The sequence below is a fragment of the Rhyacophila brunnea genome, unplaced genomic scaffold, assembly GCF_057557595.1.
Source record: "Rhyacophila brunnea isolate RB1 unplaced genomic scaffold, BYU_Rbru_1.0 scaffold_7, whole genome shotgun sequence".
Lineage (NCBI taxonomy): Eukaryota > Metazoa > Arthropoda > Insecta > Trichoptera > Rhyacophilidae > Rhyacophila > Rhyacophila brunnea.
Genome location: NW_028233339.1, coordinates 46114155 through 46133238, shown reverse-complemented (window position 1 = coordinate 46133238; position 19084 = coordinate 46114155). Strand labels below are relative to the sequence as shown.

Here is a 19084-nt window from a genome sequence, read left to right as displayed (position 1 = left end):
AGGGCGCTAGGTGCGGCGTAGATAATCCGCGGTTAGCCACCCCACCTGTTAAATAATACTAAAACCAATCAATGGATCCGATTCAACAGGTGGGAGAGCTTGTTAATTCGATTCGACGGGGAAAACGATTGTTGAACAATTGATATTTGAAAAGCGGGGGTGGTTTTGACTAAAATTGATAAAAGCATTATTGCTGTGATCCTTCGTAATACCATTAGAGATTCAAAATATTATACCTATTGAAAATACAAGAACATAAATTGCTTTTGGTAATGTAAACAGACTAAATCAAATATATATTTTTGGCATTAGGCCGTACAATCCAAATAATTGTTTTTCGACAGAGTAACATTACGTATGACTAGTCCAGACCAAGATTCACCGGTTCGGTGAACAAATGAAAAGTGTTTCCAAACACTTAAATACGTACAGATACAAATGACGATGTATTTTTGTTTTCCTAAGCGGCTGGAAAACATTATACATATATAGTGCAGGATCCCATAGACTTGTCGTATACATAATATGCGGAACGCATTCTGACAATTGGAATGGGTTTTAGGGGTGACCAAGATATATAATGTCGATGTTGCCAGGCGATATTGGTGGTCAATTTTTTTTTATTGAGGTTTTAATTTTTTTTCTTATAACCCACCAAAAATTGTTCTGAGTTCTTCAATAAAACCAATACGGGATCAGGGATTGATTGAAAATGCAATAATTGTACCATGCCATCGGCATGGTCGTAGAACGGTCCGTCCCGTTTAAAAAAATAAAAATAGCGGGTAGTGAAATGTGTTCAAAATTATCGATTCTTAGGACCCTTGGCTTAAATTATTTTATTTAGTAGCATTTTTGTATATAATCACCTAAATTGGTTTCTTTACTATATCTATGCATATGACATTCGTTTTAGTATTATGGTTAATCCAGAAACAGTGTAGGTTGCATATATAGGTAGGTGAATAAATGAAATAACGATAACCACTAACCACACTAAGTACCTACATATTTATTAAAAAAAAAGAAACAACAAGTCAAGTGTTCAAACTCCTTTAAGTATCATGATCACAGTTTTTACAAACACTACTTACACATTTGCACAATGATATACATGTCAAAGCCGATTTCTTATAACTACGTGATAATGTACGGCAGTTAGAATTACATTTGCATGGTTTAATTAAATAATTTGGTAGAGGTTCATTCGTCATTTGTCTTGGATACGAATTATTTTCTCGTAACTCATAGTCAAGTTGTAGGACATCAAGAGGCTCAAATAGTGGAACATATGAGCTTTCCCGTAAATAAACTTATGCTGAAGGCTTTAAACAGTGTAAATACAATGAATCATATGTGCCTATCACTCTTGACAAATTTAAACTAAATTCAATATTTTGGGAAATAAATTTATGCCGAAGCTCATTCGCTATTGGTTTTTGTTTATATAATAAGTAAGTGCAAACTTTTTCCAGGTCTTGAAACTGCTGTGGTCTCCAATAAACCATTTCCTAAAGCTGAAAGTGCATCCTGAACAAAACTCGTTGACGAGATGGTTAAAGCTGGTTTCTTTGTACATATGCAGTCACTAGTGGTGTCGCAGCCGGTTAAACAATGTAATGCTGGTATAATATTACAAATATTTTCGCCAAGAGGTTCAGCTGCCAATTGGCATTCTAAAACATGGAATTTCTTCTGAGATCCCACAAACCATAATCCATGGCAACCAATCGTTGCAAGTTTATTCCAGAAATGAATGCCTAAAATTAAAACATCTGTATCGGGACTGTGATAATCTCCAAATTTTGCATTTTTACAGCATGAAATATATGACAGAACATTCTAGACTCCAGAGTCTGCTTCTAAATGATTTTGATTTTAAATCAATGGCGTCAGTGAAAATTGATCCCTGCAATTTAAACCATTGTGTGGGGTCGTCAAATCCACCACAATGTACAGCTCACTTTTCCCGTTGATTTTTGCAAATGTGGGAGCATTTTTGCAAATACATTTAACAAGCTGTAATTTATTTTGAGGGCTCACAAAAAAATCTTTGCAATTAATCCACCACATTCCTACTACATACACTAAGGGACAATCTCCAAGGCTTAGATATTATAAGCATTTACACTGTTTAAGGGCTGCAGCACAAGTTTATTTATGGAAAAGCTCATCTGATCCACTATTGAGCCTATTGATTTCCTACAACTTCTAACAATTATGAGAAAATAATTTGTATCCAAGACAAATGACGAATGAACCTCTGCCAAATTATTTGGTTAAACCATGCAAATGTAATTCTAACTGCCGTACATTATCACGTAGTTATAAGAAATCGGCTTTGACACGAATATCATTGTGCAAATGTGTAAGTATTGTTTGTAAAAACTGTGATCATGATACCTAAAGCAGTTTGAACACTTGACTTCTTGTTTCTTTTTTTTAATAAATATGTAGGTACTTAGTGTGGTTAGTGGTTATCGTTATTTCATTTATTCACCTACCTATATATGCAACCTACACTGTTTCTGGATTAACCATAATACTAAAACGAATGTCATATGCATAGATATAGTAAAGAAACCAATTTAGGTGATTATATACAAAAATGCTACTAAATAATATAATTTAAGCCAAGAAGGGTCCTAAGAATCGATAATTTTGAACACATTTTCAAACGGGACGGACCGTTCTACGACCATGCCGATGGCATGGTACAATTATTGCATTTTCAATCAATCCCTGATCCCGTCTTGGTTTTATATAAGAACTCAGAACAATTTTTGGTGGGTTAAAAGAAAAAAAATTAAAACCTCAATAAAAAAAAAATTACCACTAATATCGCCTGGCAACATCGACATTATATTTCTTGGTGACCCCTAAAACCTATTCCAATTGTCAGAATGCGTTCCGCATATTATGTATACGAAAATTCTATGGGATCCTGCACTAATACGCTCGATACTACTCACAAAGGTCTCGCAGCCTTATTTGCGGGACAAAGTTTCCTGTATTAATAAACCCGTTTCAAAATTATTAAACAGTAGGTAGTTACATAAATAAAAAGATACTTGTAAGTTCCTAACATTTGATCTAATCTAACTTTTTGAAGAATGTTGTCTAAAAACCTTTGCCATCTCTTCGTATCGACAATTTAATATTTTTTTAAGTAGAGAAAAAAATCCGAATAACGTGTGTTATCAAGTACTATCTAAAGTTATAAGAACTATTGTGTGACCAAAAATGTACGAACTACTGTCCGACAACAAGATCTTGGTGATAGCAGGAAGACGCTGTAGTCGCGTTTTGCAACACTGCATTTTGACGTACCTGTCACGGCGGCAACGCGTGCTAGGGGTTTGTTTAAATACAAATATATAATATAATAATAATTTTAAAATCATTTCTGATTGCTTTAGACATATTTTTATTATTAAAAAAAGCTTAAATTTACGTAAATTGATAGATCCGTACACCACGTGAGCGTAAAATCAAATGAATAATTTGAGGGTGTTCCTCCTTTGAAAACAGAAATGCAATTAAATGTACTGGAGGGGATTGTTAGTCCACAGTTTAAACACGTAGACAAGAAGTTCTAGTATAGAATTGAATGTGATCTTTTAGCTGGTCATTTTACTATAAATTATATACAATATTATTGTAATACGAAAGCGGTATCTTAATCAGCTGATATTCTATTCTAGATATGTCTTCTCAGTGGCCAAGACTCCATACTATGCGATTATTTAAAGCCTATCTTCTTAAGAAAAATATTTTTTAATTGCATATTGACATATTTATATACTTATTACTTCATTATTTTATGTTCTATAAAAATAATTTATTTTGCCGACGAGAGATGTCGTATATGTAGGAATGTATTACAGTATTACACAGTTTACAAAACAATCTGAAAAGGTATTAAAAAATATACCACAGCGCGCCATCTATCTTGGACGTAAATAAATTTCCGATTATGTGTGAAATAATTCTGAATTTTTTTCGTAAGGACTTTACGTCTCGTAACCTCAGCAAGTCTGTTGGATTGTATGAAATAAGGTAAGCTCCTATCGTAGAGCCTAAAACATTCGCGCATAATATTGTTGTCACGACTGCGCACATTGTCCAAAATCATTAATAATTAGATAATTAAAAAAATAATTTCAACGACGACATCGAAGATTAATAAATAAGAAGTATAGATTGTCTTTAAAAATAAAAATAAATTTTATCTAATGATTTTTGATGGGTATAAATGTTTTGAAAAATACGTAATTAATTGAACACATCCTTCATTTTTATGTCGTCAATGAGTTTTTGAAGTTTCTTTGAATTAGTGTGTCGTTGTCATTTATTAGTGTGTACCTATTCATTAGTAGTAAATATCGTACTATTCTCGTACAGAGTACGTACGTATCAGACAAGTGAGCTCTTTTTATCAGATCTCCATAGCCTACCTCTTTCCAAAAGTCACCCTTCGCCACTGCTAGTCGTCTAGTGCAGTGCTCCGCAACCTTTTCAAACCCATGGCACACCAAAGGTATTCCGAGAATTCCGCGGCACACCACAGGTAAAACAAATTATACATCAAAATATGGACCCCACATGCTGAAGCGGGCCCCCTACCTATCGCTAAGGTTAAATACAGTGTGATACTCTAAAGTAGGTAGTGTTTTTTAAATGGTGTTCGAGGTAAAATTAATGGTATTCATTGTATGTTTAGCTATTTTTTGTATTTATTAATACAAACACTCCCCAATCCCATATTCAAAAATATTTTTTTTTTTAACCATTAGAGAAAATTTGTAATTTGTGTTTATCTCACTTATCTGGTTGATCTGCCACGCCCCCCAGACTAGAGCTCTGATGAAAGAAAAACCCGAAGTTCTTGTCACCCGTCAAGTATGACTGCTTATCATTTTTAATTATAGCTTGAGTTGAAAAAAGTTGCTCACATAGGTATATGTCGTATAAAATGGGAGCTGAACTGCGATAGCCTTGCCGGAAATCCGAGGACATTCTTTATTAACCGAAATCCAGAAAATACCCAATGGAACATCGGCGAAATTCATTTTTAGCGTCACGTCGTTCCTCAATTCAACAAAATTCCTCACGAAAATAATTACAGTACTTCTATAGAATTTCCGGCATTTTTTGCAAAAGGGTTTCGAATCCAGTCGTATTGATTGTATGAAAGTAATGATGAAATTTCTTTTGCAGCAAAGTTATAAGTTTTTGGGCCGGACCCAAAATTCATTGCTTGTTTAAATAAATAATTAAGATTAAATAAATTCACTACCATTGAAAGGTAGTGAATTTATTTAATATCCCTATGGTAGTGAAGCATATCAATATATTTTCATTCTGACCTTGCATTTTTTTTATTAATTTTATTCAGGTGCTCAAATATATTACCAGCCATGCACGCAAATTTGGCCATTAAGTATTGTATAATATACAAAATTATTTGCATTTTTTGACACAATGCGCCGCGGCACACCTAGCATCGTCTCACGGCACACCGGTTGAGGAGCACTGGTCTAGTGTATGTATAATCTTAGAGTCAGGGCAAAGTTCCAGAATAAGGATCGAACACAGCCCCAGAATCAGTTAATAATATTGACATCATGACATCTTCTTTACGTGATAACTGTCAAATCTTGGTGGAAATACATTGTATTAATTAACGTAAAACACAATATGTGGTAAGTACTATACGTTGCTTAGTTTTTTTTTAATTAATATATTGACAACGTTTCAAAAATAATTAATTAAATATACTTTCGTGGTTACGTTAACGTTTTTATCTGTCGATAGTTATGCCACTGCCATAGGTATCATATTATGGTACAATTTGTACTGAAAAACGATTAGTACTAGAGACTACGATTATAGAAAAAACTAGCAGCAACCAAAACAACAATACAAGATGATCTCGAGTGGGCCGGCCGATACGAGTAGAGCGGGGTAAGTGGGTCAGGGGCCGGCCGCGGAAACGGTTCGAGAGCGAGCGGGTCGCGCCAGCAGTTGCCTCACGCCAGCCGCACACTTTCAATTCCTAACGTAACACCACGGCAACGCGGCGAAACGACTACAACCACCACGTAACGCCAAAACGACGCGATGTTTGTTTGTTTGTACATATTATCGTCGTAGGTGTTACTCATTTTCGCGTTTTCATTCAGGTTTCATTAGCCAAGTATTAGACCGGCGGGCGATCCGCAATACCACGAATTTTCATGGCAAAAAGATTAATTATTGAAAACATTATTTTTACAACGAAACTAACCTTACACATTGCACACGACTAACGCTACCACAGTTGATGGGGGAATTGAGAAATGCGAGTGGCATCAGTCAAAATCATCAGGTCATCACAGAGATTAAGCAAACATAATGGTGTATTTTGTTTGAATTTCGTTGTATGTTGCGAATAGGTACATCCTGCTTAATCATAGTGTAGGTATCTTCTTTTTTAGAATGTGTACAATTCAAATGAAATACTATACTATTTTTGCTTGAAATCTGTGAACAGTATACTTGACTAATTTGAGAGCAGTTGCCATTTACGTTTCCCGATTGTGTTATTAAATGTAGCAGCGCTGCAATTAGGGCGACGTATGTGGGTACATAAGTATGACTAAGCATTTGGCCCTTATAACTACCCCGTTTACACGTGCATGAATTTACTGTTGACAATGCGTATCAACGCAGCCACAAAAAGAAATTACACGTGTAAACACGTATTATCGTGCAAGTTGCAAGATTGCATGCATGGATCAAAAAAGTTCAGCAGCTTCTGAATTTTCACACGACAGATGGAATTTGTGCGATATAGTAGTCTGCGCAGTAGAACGATAATGGCGAATCTACCGGGAAAAAAACGAATTACACCGTGCAGAGCAATTTGACGATTAAAATTTTTCAAAACCAGTAAAATAGCACCCATACAATGACAACAATGCGTCTCGCTTACGCTTGAAGAATGAGATTGGCGAGGCAGTCGGCACGTTTACGTGTAACCAGTTATTATCGCGATAGTTTAATTGACGCACTATTGGTGCCAGTAAATCCGTGCACATGTACAGGCGTTATTAGCTAAATTTTATTAAACGGCAACATCTATGCATCTACCTACATTTAGTCATTATTTCGATACCTTAGTTCTTATGGAAACAACCCAAAATACCTTCTTCTAAGTCTTTAAGATAAATGGTGTTTGAAATTTGTGCACAAATTTTCATTTCAACGTTAAAGTATTGATTTTTGGAGTAAGTGCTTTTGTTTAGTTCAAATGATCTTAGCAATGCACAATGAAATTTTATAGTTTAACAAATAATCAACCCAGACAATTCTGTTTATAAATGAATTAATGACTAATCCCAGAAAGGGTTCTTTGATTTTATGACCCGTTGAAGATATTTTTGATTTTTTTTTTTATTGAATTGTCATGGGAAGACCTTTCTACATTGACTTTTCATTTCAGTTTTTTAGATATGGTGTGACAAAAATATAAAGACTCACCTGAGGCGATGAGTTCGGGAGCGACGAGGTCGCCGAGGTCGGGCTCCTCGCCGTACCAGAAGATCCAGAGTTCCTTGGCGGCTTGCAGGCTGAGGGGCGGCGGCGCGGGCGGGGTTTGCGCGGAGGGGTGCCCCTCGCCGTGCTGCTCCAGTTGGTGGTGGAGCGAGGAGTGGCTGGGCTGGTGGGCCACCCTCCGCCACACGCACAACACGTCGACGGCCAGGCAACGCGAGTAGCTGCTCAGGACGGGATCGTCCATGGGCGAGGTGCAGTTGCCGCCGCCGCCGCCCCATATCAGCTTACGCCATTTTATCCCGCATAACTCGGTCTGGAGAGAAAAAGAAATCATTTTATTAATTACTATATTTTAGTAACTAGCATGTCATGAGTTTCTAGTATGTACAATCTATAGTTCAGTTGTCGCAAACAATGACAATAACGCGCTCGTACTGCACTAGTTTAACTGCAGCTACTGTATACACTTCGATGGTAGTGCTAGTTATTGCTCATACTTCGATTACAATACGATTATAATATTGTTGCATATTGGAAATAAACTGTCATAATTTGAACGACAAAACTTCATTTCTTGCGAACGGGTTACAGCGTCGCATTCGAAGATAATCAATATCTAGCACTATCATCGTAATTCGCAAAGTGTGGCGACCGATTACTATGTCAGAATAACTTAAAATACATGTTGAATGTAACTCAATGATTAAATCATTGTAAATACACCATCATCATTGATGAGAATTGTTTATTGGCTAATTCGTTGGCTTACAAGACGTTTTTATTACATTAATTACCTATGCGCTTTATTAAATGGTCAAAATGTTATGCTGACTGAGAGGATGATCTAAAAGAAATACCCACGAAAGCCTGGTAGGAGAGTTTCATGATATCGGCTATAATAAGTGTGGGTAGGCCGAAAGAAAGATCATTGTCCACAAAGATAGCAAAATTATTTAATGATGCCCTCTTGTGGAGAATTTTGTAATCTATTAGATGACATACTTAGTCCAAACACTGACCTCAGAAATAAAACATTGAAATTCAAAAGAAAGATCATTATCAATCACAAACATTAATAGACGAAGAATATTAATAATAATAATTTTTGTGCAAAACTACATATTTAACAAGAGTGAATTGTGATTGTAATTAATGTTAAATTGACATGTAAGATAACTTTTAGTTGAAGTTGAATAAATAACAACAAGGAAATTATTAAGTATTTCACATTATCTCAAAACTGAATTAATGTGACAATGATCTTTCTTTCCGCCTACCCTACAAGTATGTTCTATAATCTATATGATATGATTAAATACATATTGAGTGAATTATTTCTAATACATATTAAAAACATTATCGACAGGCATTAATTATTATCAATATTGGGTTCACAGAATAAAATTCGAGTTCGCTCTGCTTTCTAAAGCGAACAAAAAAAATCCAGTCTGAACGATCCCTAACGAGTAGAAAAATGCTTGAAATTTATTGCAATCAAGCGGAGAGCAATAAAACAACAGCACACGTCACAATGCTTATGTGCTACTGATTTATTCAATCGTCAAATAGCACTACGAGTCAGCGGTGTTCAAGACAGTGGACGCCCACCGATAGGATGCGTGCGACTGTCGTACATATCGATTATGTATCGTCTTATGAACAGTAAATAGTAAAGGGGCGACGTTCACAAAATATGTTAAATATATGTATGTAACTGACACTACGATTGGGTCAGGTGTCATGTTTTATCCTATTATATGGGGTAGAATCATAAACCCTCGGCACAAGCAATAGGAAAATAATGTAGAAGCATTTGAGACATGAATATATCACTAGATTTCACTGAGACAAAATGTGAATAAATACTAGTTAACCAAGCAGTACTTTGAAGACTGGTTAAATAAAAAACAGCATTGATTCTAGTAGCTAAATTGCTAAAGTAATATAATAATTATACAGCCCCCCCCCCCCCCCCGTTAATAGTAAAATATGTCAAATCTCTCGAATAGTAGGATAACTATTATTAATTAATTGGCAGTGTAGTTACACCATTGTCTGCGATTATAAAAAAAAATTACTGACAAAAAATCAATTTTCAATTTATAAACAACACAAACGCATGAAGTTCGATGGATTAAACAGAAAATAATATGACGTAGTTAGAGCGATGCCGAGCGAAAGAAAACGATGCAATAGGCTTCATTTAATGTAAGAGCTGTTTCAAAGTAGAAATAATAACGGTAGGTACCAATAATTTAATTTACCCTATGTACTTCGTGCGCAGTAGATGAAATCGCAATCTGCGCAATTTAAAGGTTAAACTGTTCCACTATTTCAGATATGCCGTGGCCTAACGATTAAGAGGTGCCCTTCAAAGTTGTGCTGGGAATGTTCCAGAAAAAAACTAATCAAGTCCCCGGTAGTCAATAACGTGTACCACCGCGTACAGGAGCTTTGTTTGACTTATACTATCGAGGGTTATCGAGGATGCTGATGTAGCCCCGATGTTAAGATTATCTTATTTATAAGGTTGCGTTGAGTGTGTGTGTGATATGGTAAATTCGGGTAGTGATGAATAATACACAGTGGTGGTATTTTCTTGCTTCTATATTGTAGATATAAAGTTTGGACAAACACGGCACTAATAAAGGACCACCACATTGGTTTTATGTTGGGTTGCAAGGTTTACATTATAATTTGAATTAAGGTTGAATGTTACGCGGAGTTGCGCAGAACCATTCAAACTCACACTTTCTTTTTTCACAAGTGTTTTACCACTTAAGTTATTTATTACTTATATAAACAAATGTATACAACATTTTATTCATCAGCAGTTCTAGTAAATTATGTATACATTTATTTATATACAATATAGGTACATAATAAATAATTGAAGTAGGTTGTTTCAAAGAACTCCCTTCTAAAAAAAAATATGAGTAAGAATATTTCTGCATTCAGCTGACGATTTGATAAAATAGGATTCTATTTGGAATGATAATTCACGGTTTGGGACCGCTGAGCTACGCGTCACCAGCCGACGCGACATTAGTAGACCCCTGCACAGCGCAACAATGGCGTGCGTTTTCCATTGCAAATTCACATATCATTGCAGAGCGAAATCGGTAGAAAAAATAATGTATTCCGAGACGCGTCGAACGAGGTAAGTGTCGGAGCCGCTCGCTAGACGAAACATTGGAGGAGTAACGTGGGGTCGCGGGGGCGTAGCGGCCAACGACCCGCGGCGCGATCCCCCCGCCCTCTGAATCGCGCGGTCCCGGACCCCCGCCGCCTATGCAAAGTATTGCAATGCTACGTGCCTAGTGAGTGCACCTCCTCCTTGACAAGTGGGACAAGACAAACGGGTTGACGGATGAAGTGGCATTTCCACTGACAGCTGCTCGCCGCTCGTTCTAACTGGACTCTGGTGGGATCTCTCGACAAGTTGCGCGATAAATCTATCACTGCGAATGATTGAAGAATAATTACCCGGGAGTAATAAAAAGCTACACGATTAAATGCGATCAATGACCTCGTAGTTATCACACAATTACATGGGTCGTAAACATACGACAATTAGTCCTTAAATATTAATCTTAAGTATCCATGAAGGATTTTCGCTATTATTTTTGTCTCTGGGTACATAGTTAAAGGTGTCCAATAGTGACATTAGATCTGAAGGAAAATAGCAGCTACCCCAGTGGTGAGTTAATATGTAGTATAATAAATACAATTAACTTATTATCAGACTTCCACGGGATGGGTTAGAAGCTATAACAACGTTACAGTTGTAGAACAGAACCGCAAACCACATTTAAAGTAGATATAACATATAACAATTAATTATCAACCGCGAAATGTCTAGATTATTGCCCAACCATCGCAAGAAAATAGTTACCGTATTAAATGAATGCTGTAAAATTAAAATTCATCAAATAATAAATTAATTATGTTGTTAATATGTAGGTACATATTGTTAATAGTTTAATGAGAATAGTGAATATGACGTAATACCACAGAGAGATAGGAAAATAATTTTATTCAGTCTGTCGTATGTATTTTGAAGGGTACGATCGAGCTTTACTAGTGACCCTGAATTGACTGAACGATTGCAGGCCGTGTTGCACTTGATTTTAAATGAGACACAAGACGACTCGGATGATTATGTACCTATATGACATATAGGTATTTTGTATTCTTCATAGATTGCAATACGTGGATCAATGACGATTTCAAATTCTCGGGGAATCTTGCGAAACTGAGCTAACTGACTTCAATGGCGTAACGTTATAATTTTTAAACGGGAATTATTTCAAAATGATTTTATAACAAGTTTTCATTCTATACTTATTCTATTTCGACATATTGTGACGATTCTTAGACAGCGACGTTCAATTTGCAGTACCTCTATCCTACAGAAATTTGAAACTTTTAATAACAATATCCATTTTATATCGTTTTAGGTATATATATCAAAACCGGTTTTACTCATACAAAGGGGCATTTTTACAGTCCAACGTCGGCCCGCCAAGGTAAGTTACATTACAAGTTAAATGTAAACAAAAGTTATTTATAATTTAGCCATTAAATTATTATTTCTTTTAAACCTCCAAAGATTTTGGATTAACACTTGAACAAATCGCATCTAAAATGCGCAACAATCGTGTGACAGTAACATCAATTGGACGCTACGCTTGAAAAGTAGCGTCTACGTAGTTGGATTGGCGCCCCGGCGGAGTTTTCCGACGCCGATCACGCGTAGAGGTCGTCGCGACGCGGGTTTGTCTAGGTACCACATGATTAGTAATAATACAATGTTATCTCAAACATACTCATAACTACTATATAATCTACATATATATTAATTACATTTTACCGTTAAGATTGGATCGGAAATTAATAATTTAAATTAACAACCGCGACTTAATCGAAAAGCACTACAATTTTATATATTATTATAGTTTTCAGAAGATTATAATTTAATGGTGTCTGTATGAACTAGAATGTGTATATATGGTTTGACAAAATGATTACGTTAACGGTTTATCACCATTAATAAATAAACCTTTACATGTCAATGAAAAATTGACTCGTATAAAGAACGTCCTACCATAACTAACCAATTGGTTATCGTAGCACTGCACAATATGAACCACTTCCTCCAGCGGCCTTGAAATATAACTTTCATAATATGAGTTAGAATCACAATATCAGTGTAAATATACATTTCGAAGTCAGGAAATACATAATATAGACATTGTTAAATGCATCCGACGATTTATTGAAGATAGCCGCGATAAAATCCAAGCTTTGGCGTACTTTTGTCCGGTGGTTACTTCAAATTCGCCGTTAAGCTGCCCAACTCTAATGAGTAAATTGCTATATTATAAATTATAATATATTAAAATTGTTCAAGAGACTATTTAAAAAATATTTGTTTCATTATCACTTATGTACCTTTTTTATTTATAAATTTTAATTTAATACATACTTCAGTATGTCGTATCTTGATATCAGTTATATTAATAATAATAGGGTAAGGTAAGGTAAAGTGGTGATACAGGTAATTTGGTGATAGTTTGTATTATAACGTGTATTCAAATAACCTGCGGTCCAAAAACTTTCAAGAATAAGTCATAGATGTATATACTATTCTTTGACTTGAAAAAAATATTTTCAAAGTGTTATCAGTTATAAGTTGACGTACACGTGTTTGAATAGAACGCTTTTCGGAGAATTGACACATTTTTCAAATAAAATCATTCTTTTTCCAACATTTAAGCTATATCAAGGTAATATTTACCCTATTTATGTTTTTATAATGGTTTTTCATAGTGCATGGCTTATTATATCTTTCCATTAATACGATTTTGTTATTATTTAGTGAATTTAAACTTTACATGCTTACAAATATCATAGAAATTTTAGATTTGTCATTTTTCGACAGTTCATTTTTAGGCCACTATTAGGTGTTTTTAAAAATGAATAATCCAGTGAAAAAAATTAGAACAAATTATTTTATATTGTCTTACGGGTGTTTAATTATGTTTTAAAAGATAATTCCAGGTTATATAGACTATCACCAAATTACCTACCACATTTTTGTTTGCACCTAAATGAGGAAAGAGAAGTGAAGGTGACAACAAATGTTACCGAACGTATTCATTTGTTGATATACAAAAAGCGGCAGACCTGGTGAGGGATCAAAAATTTACATTATATATAGCGGCAAAAGCCATGGGTATTCCATGGTCGTCTTTAAAACAACTTATTTCTAAGAACGAGGGAGAAGACAGAAATTCAACGAAGAATTTTTAAAAAATAGGAAGGCCTTTTCCATTGACAGTAGAAAATGAGCAAAAATTGTTCACATATATAAATAATATGCAGGTGTTGGGCTTCGGATTGACCGTTTTGGAGATAAGGGAGATGGCTCATAAAAAATCCAAGTCTGTGGGTCGCGATGCTTTGTTAAGCTCGGAAAGTGATTCAGCCAGTAAGTGGTGGTGGAGTCAATTTTAAGCTAGATCAGGGCTCGAAATGGGCTGGAGCGCACCGGAGCGCCGTTCCGGTTCGTGAACTCGGTAAAATTATCGCTCCGTCTCGTGGAAAAAATTATTTGACCGTTTGAGCTAGATAGGCTACATAACTTTTATAAAGTACACATAAAATTTGATACCTAATTCGATGTAAATATCTTCAGAAAAATTGTCGAGCGCTCCGGTTCGTAAACTTTTCCATTTCGAGTGCTGAGCTAGATATAGTTTATCAGTGCGTGTGCCTGTGAAAAAGAAAATATATTCTTCGGCAAAATGCCTAACTCCAGTTGGAGAGGAGCAGCCAAACGTAGCTGCAGAAGAACGAGTAGTTGTGGTAAAACAACATGGATGCTCTTGAGTTTCTTCACTTCCTCCGCAAGCGACTTCAAAAAACCAATCACAACAAAGTGACGAAGAATGAATTTGTGGAATATCTGAGAAAACAAATTCTCATGACACTAAGTAAAAAATGGAGCAAAATGGATTGAATGTTGTTTTGTATGGAAAAATATCATGAAAAATGTCAAACTGGTGCCATTGACAACGTATTCATGTGCAATTTTGTGAAAATTATGATGCTGCATTATAAATAGGTAGATAGGTAGTCAAATCTTCAAAAAGACTCAAAATCATACATTATCACCAAATTAAATACCCACCATCACCAAATTACCTATGCTATCACCGAATTACTTATACTGTTCTTAACTACTTAACCAAAAAAAAATCGTGTATTTCCCTGGCTTTTGTGTAATATGTAATTATTGTAAGGATTTAATTATATATTGTCCTGATATTTCGACGTCTTTTATTTTTCTATACAAACAAATAAGATTGTAATTTGAGATTTTATAAAAATTATCACCAAATAACCTTACTTCACCCTATATACAATATCATGGTACAGAAACTATTATATTAACTAAATAAATTAAGTAGGACCTTTTGCATAGCAATGGTACAGAGTCATTAGTATATACTCAATAGTTTCCATTATTGGTTAAAATTGCACTTTCAAGTTCCACATAAAAGCGATAAGCAGGCGAATATCAACAATTCCCACAACTACAATCGTAATCTCGCGCATTTTTACCTGTCGCAAATAATTTATTTTTTTATCAGCTGTTTGGGTATTATCGTACAGTACGGTACCGCCTGGCGATTTTCAGTTAGCATTTATTGATCCACCTTCCGAATAGGAAAAGTTTTCTCGAAATTATGTGTTTGCTTTATTTTAAGTATTTCCCTAAAAGGCGTGCCCCGGGCGCAGAGAATCACTGATGTTGATACATTAAAATAAAAATAAAATATTATATTAGTAACCTAAATGGACTATGTTATATTTTATTTAGCATGTAAAAGTAAATATCGGCTCATCTACCTCCACTAACATTGATAAACTTAAATAAACCAGTAAAATAAAAAACAAAAAAGGAATGAAAACATTTTTTAATGTTTCCCTAACATTGTCTCATCCCACTCTTCCATGTCTTTCCCGTTAGATATACCCACCCCATACAGAAATTTACCAGCTGTCTCGTTCTGAAAATAGGTTACCCTTTTCTATCGCCACACAATTCTATAAACTTAACTGTAGAAACTTGATGGCAATTCTAGAGCATAACCTACAGCTCAGACTAAATGAAAAATATGCTAGAAAGTCCCAGCATATCGTAGAATTATTACCTAGACAGGTTTTAGTCGCGTTAACATAATTTTACTCCCTACTTCAATTATAGTTTGTCAATTTATGGCTACGGCCGTATGTTGTAGCTTAACCACTGGGAAATGACAAAAGAAATGGCGTATTTCAAAAAAACACTACCTTATTCTTAGGTCAATAATTATTATAAAGCCATCATTATTCATAAGATGTTTATCACACTTGAATGGTCAAAGACATAGCTTATAATAAGTATCTTTAGAATCATCTTCAAATGTGGTGTTAATCTTGCCGATTTTTTGAATAATAAAATGCCTAATTCTTGTCAAATTTGGGATCACAGAGATTATCAATATAATTTTTTTATCGTGAAAAGAATTCTATTTTATGTAACAAAAATACTTTTATGCAGTCATCAAATGTTTAAAATAACTATAAAGGATAATAAGGCTTCAAAATTATATAAATAGATTATCTTCAACGTTTAAGGAGTGTCCAGGATCATGGTTTGAAAATACAATAAAAACTCAATTTTGACCTACGACGAGCACGTGTGCCGTTAATTGTATTGTTATTAAGGGGGGACATGCTCGTCGAAGGTCAAAATTGAGTTTTTATTGTATATTCAAACCATGATCCTGGACACTCCTTAAACGTTGTAGATGATCTATTTATATAATTTTGAAGCCTTATTATCCTTTATAGTTATTTTAAACATTTGATGACTGCATGAAGTATTTTTGTTACATAAAATAGTATTCTTTTAAACCTCTCGCTCTAATGTTTTAGAATATAGTCATATTTCGGTACATAACTGTGCAGTGGTGTTAAGATTTTTTACATTTATTAATTTTTAAACGCATTTATAAAACCATTAGCATAATTTATTACGAGATAATTTTTGTAAAATATTCACGATAAAAAATTATATTGATAATCTCTGTGATCCCAAATTTGACAAGAATTAGGCATTTTATTATTCAAAAAATCGGCAAGATTAACACATTTGAAGATGATTCTAAAGATATTTATTATAAGTTATGTCTTTGACCATTCAAGTGTGATAAACATCTTATGAATAATGATTGCTTTATAATAATTATTGACCTAAGAATAAGGTAGTGTTTTTTTGAAATACGCCATTTCTTTTGTCATTCCCTAGTGGTTAAGCTACAACATACGGCCGTAACCATAAATTGACAAACTATAATTAAAGTAGGGAGTAAAATGATATTAACGCGTGTGTTTGAACATGTACCGTTTAAAAAAAAAATAAAAAAAAATTCGGTTAGGTACATGTTCAAACACGCGCGTTAACATAATTTTACTCCTTACTTTAATTATAGTTTGTCGTTTTATGGCTACGGCCGTATGTTGTAGCTTAACTACTAGGGAATGACAAAAGAAATGGCGTATTTCAAAAAAACACTACCTTATTCTTAGGTCAATAATTCTTATAAAGCAATCATTATTCATAAGATTTTTATCACACTTGAATGGTCAAAGACATAACTTATAATAAATATCTTTAGAATCATCTTCAAATGTGTTAATCTTGCCGATTTTTTGAATAATAAAATGCCTAATTCTTGTCAAATTTGGGATCACAGAGATTATCAAAATAATTTTTTATCGTGAATATTTTACAAAAATTATCTCGTAATAAATTATACTAATGGTTTTATAAATGCGTTTAAAAATTAATAAATGTAAAAAATCTTAACACCACTGCACAGTTTTGTACCGAAATATGACTATATTCTAAAACATTAGAGCGAGAGGTTTAAAAGAATACTATTTTATGTAACAAAAATACTTCATGCAGTCATCAAATGTTTAAAATAACAATAAAAGATAATAAGGCTTCAAAATTATATAAATAGATTATCTACAACGTTTAAGAAGTGTCCAGGATCATGGTTTGAAAATACAATAAAAACTCAATTTTGACCTTCGACGAGCATGTCCCCCCTTAAGAGCGAGCGTACTTCAGTGGAACGGCAAATAATTTCCAACAGTAGGTGCGACAAAATTTCTCTCGGTCGGATGAAAATATTCTTAAATCGTGTAAAGATGACTAAAAAACTCGTACGTACTTAAAAAAGAAAACATGTCATTGAATATACTTTTATTATTAGTAATATAACAATAACCATAACATTAAATGGACGCATGTTGGATTTTTATGACAAATTATATTTCATTCGGCACGCGTCATTTACACAATCCGCGCATCGCCTAGCCACGATCTTTTTAGACCATGCCTCAACTGAAGTATAACCTTAACAATAATTGTTATTGTAGAATTAACAAAAAAACAATATTTTATTTATTAAATGAATATTATGGCCATGGCCCCCAAAAGGGGGGGGGGGGGGGTGACAGGGCTCTATCCTGGGGGACCGGGCTTAAGGGTGGCCCGGCGTGACGGGTCGACAAGTTGAGTGAGATGAACACATCACGAATTTGCTCATTTACTAAAATAGTTAGGATTCTAAAATATGTGGCCGTGCGATGCAATTTTATGTGATGTGGTGATTGATATAATTAAATGATATTTTTTAATACTATTTTTAGTGTGTTGCCTGATGTCTATTTATCCAAAATGGCGTAAGGTCACATGTTATTTGGCTACCACAAAACGGGGCCGCGATCACTGCTACATAATATTATGAAAACAAGTGCCGAGAAGTCAATAATTCAAATGGATTTATTTTAAAATACAAAAAGTACACTGGTGTAAATAACCTTGGCGAAGGGCGGAGGTAGGCTGTTAAGATTCCACGTACATAGTGCACACTAAACCTTGTCAGTCATTCATTTGTTTCGTTCAATTATTAATAATACATGTCACAGATGAAATGGCTTAGTTTTTTCTTTAAATTCATTAATCCCTACCAAACCAAACCATAATCGATAAAACATATTCTTCCATCTATAAAAATATCTAAAATTGTGAAGGTACAATGGCATAATTTTAGATATTTTATAGATATGTACTTAAACGAATATATTTTTGACTATTATCTACTATGACTTGGATTAGGCAGGGTTTAATTGAATTATTAAACTAATTTAAATTTTAAATTTCTTTAATTTTTAAATTCTAATTTGAATTTAAAAACTAACAAACAGTATCTATCCATTGTAGTCATAGTGCAATGGAAACAAATACGTTTGACTGCGAAAGTTTACTATGCACTATTTATGTCCGATCTTAACAGCCTACCTACGCCCTTCGCCAAGGTTATCTACACCAGTGTTGCTAACCGTACAATAATTATAATATTTGTACTATACTTTTGGCCTGCGATCTATGTACGATATTAAAGTCCGAAAATACTAT

At 34.4% G+C, this 19084-nt stretch overlaps 1 protein-coding gene across 4 annotated transcripts in view; it reads right to left on the bottom strand.

The window, feature by feature from the left end:
- skd (mediator complex subunit skuld) overlaps positions 1-19084 on the bottom strand; it is a 222147-nt gene that overhangs the window by 160847 nt on the left and 42216 nt on the right. For all 4 annotated transcript variants that reach the window (XM_085958364.1, XM_085958365.1, XM_085958366.1 and 1 more), the window contains exon 2: positions 7525-7852. In XM_085958364.1, the coding sequence (XP_085814490.1) occupies positions 7525-7852 (328 nt within the window). The remainder of the gene's footprint in view (positions 1-7524; positions 7853-19084) is intronic.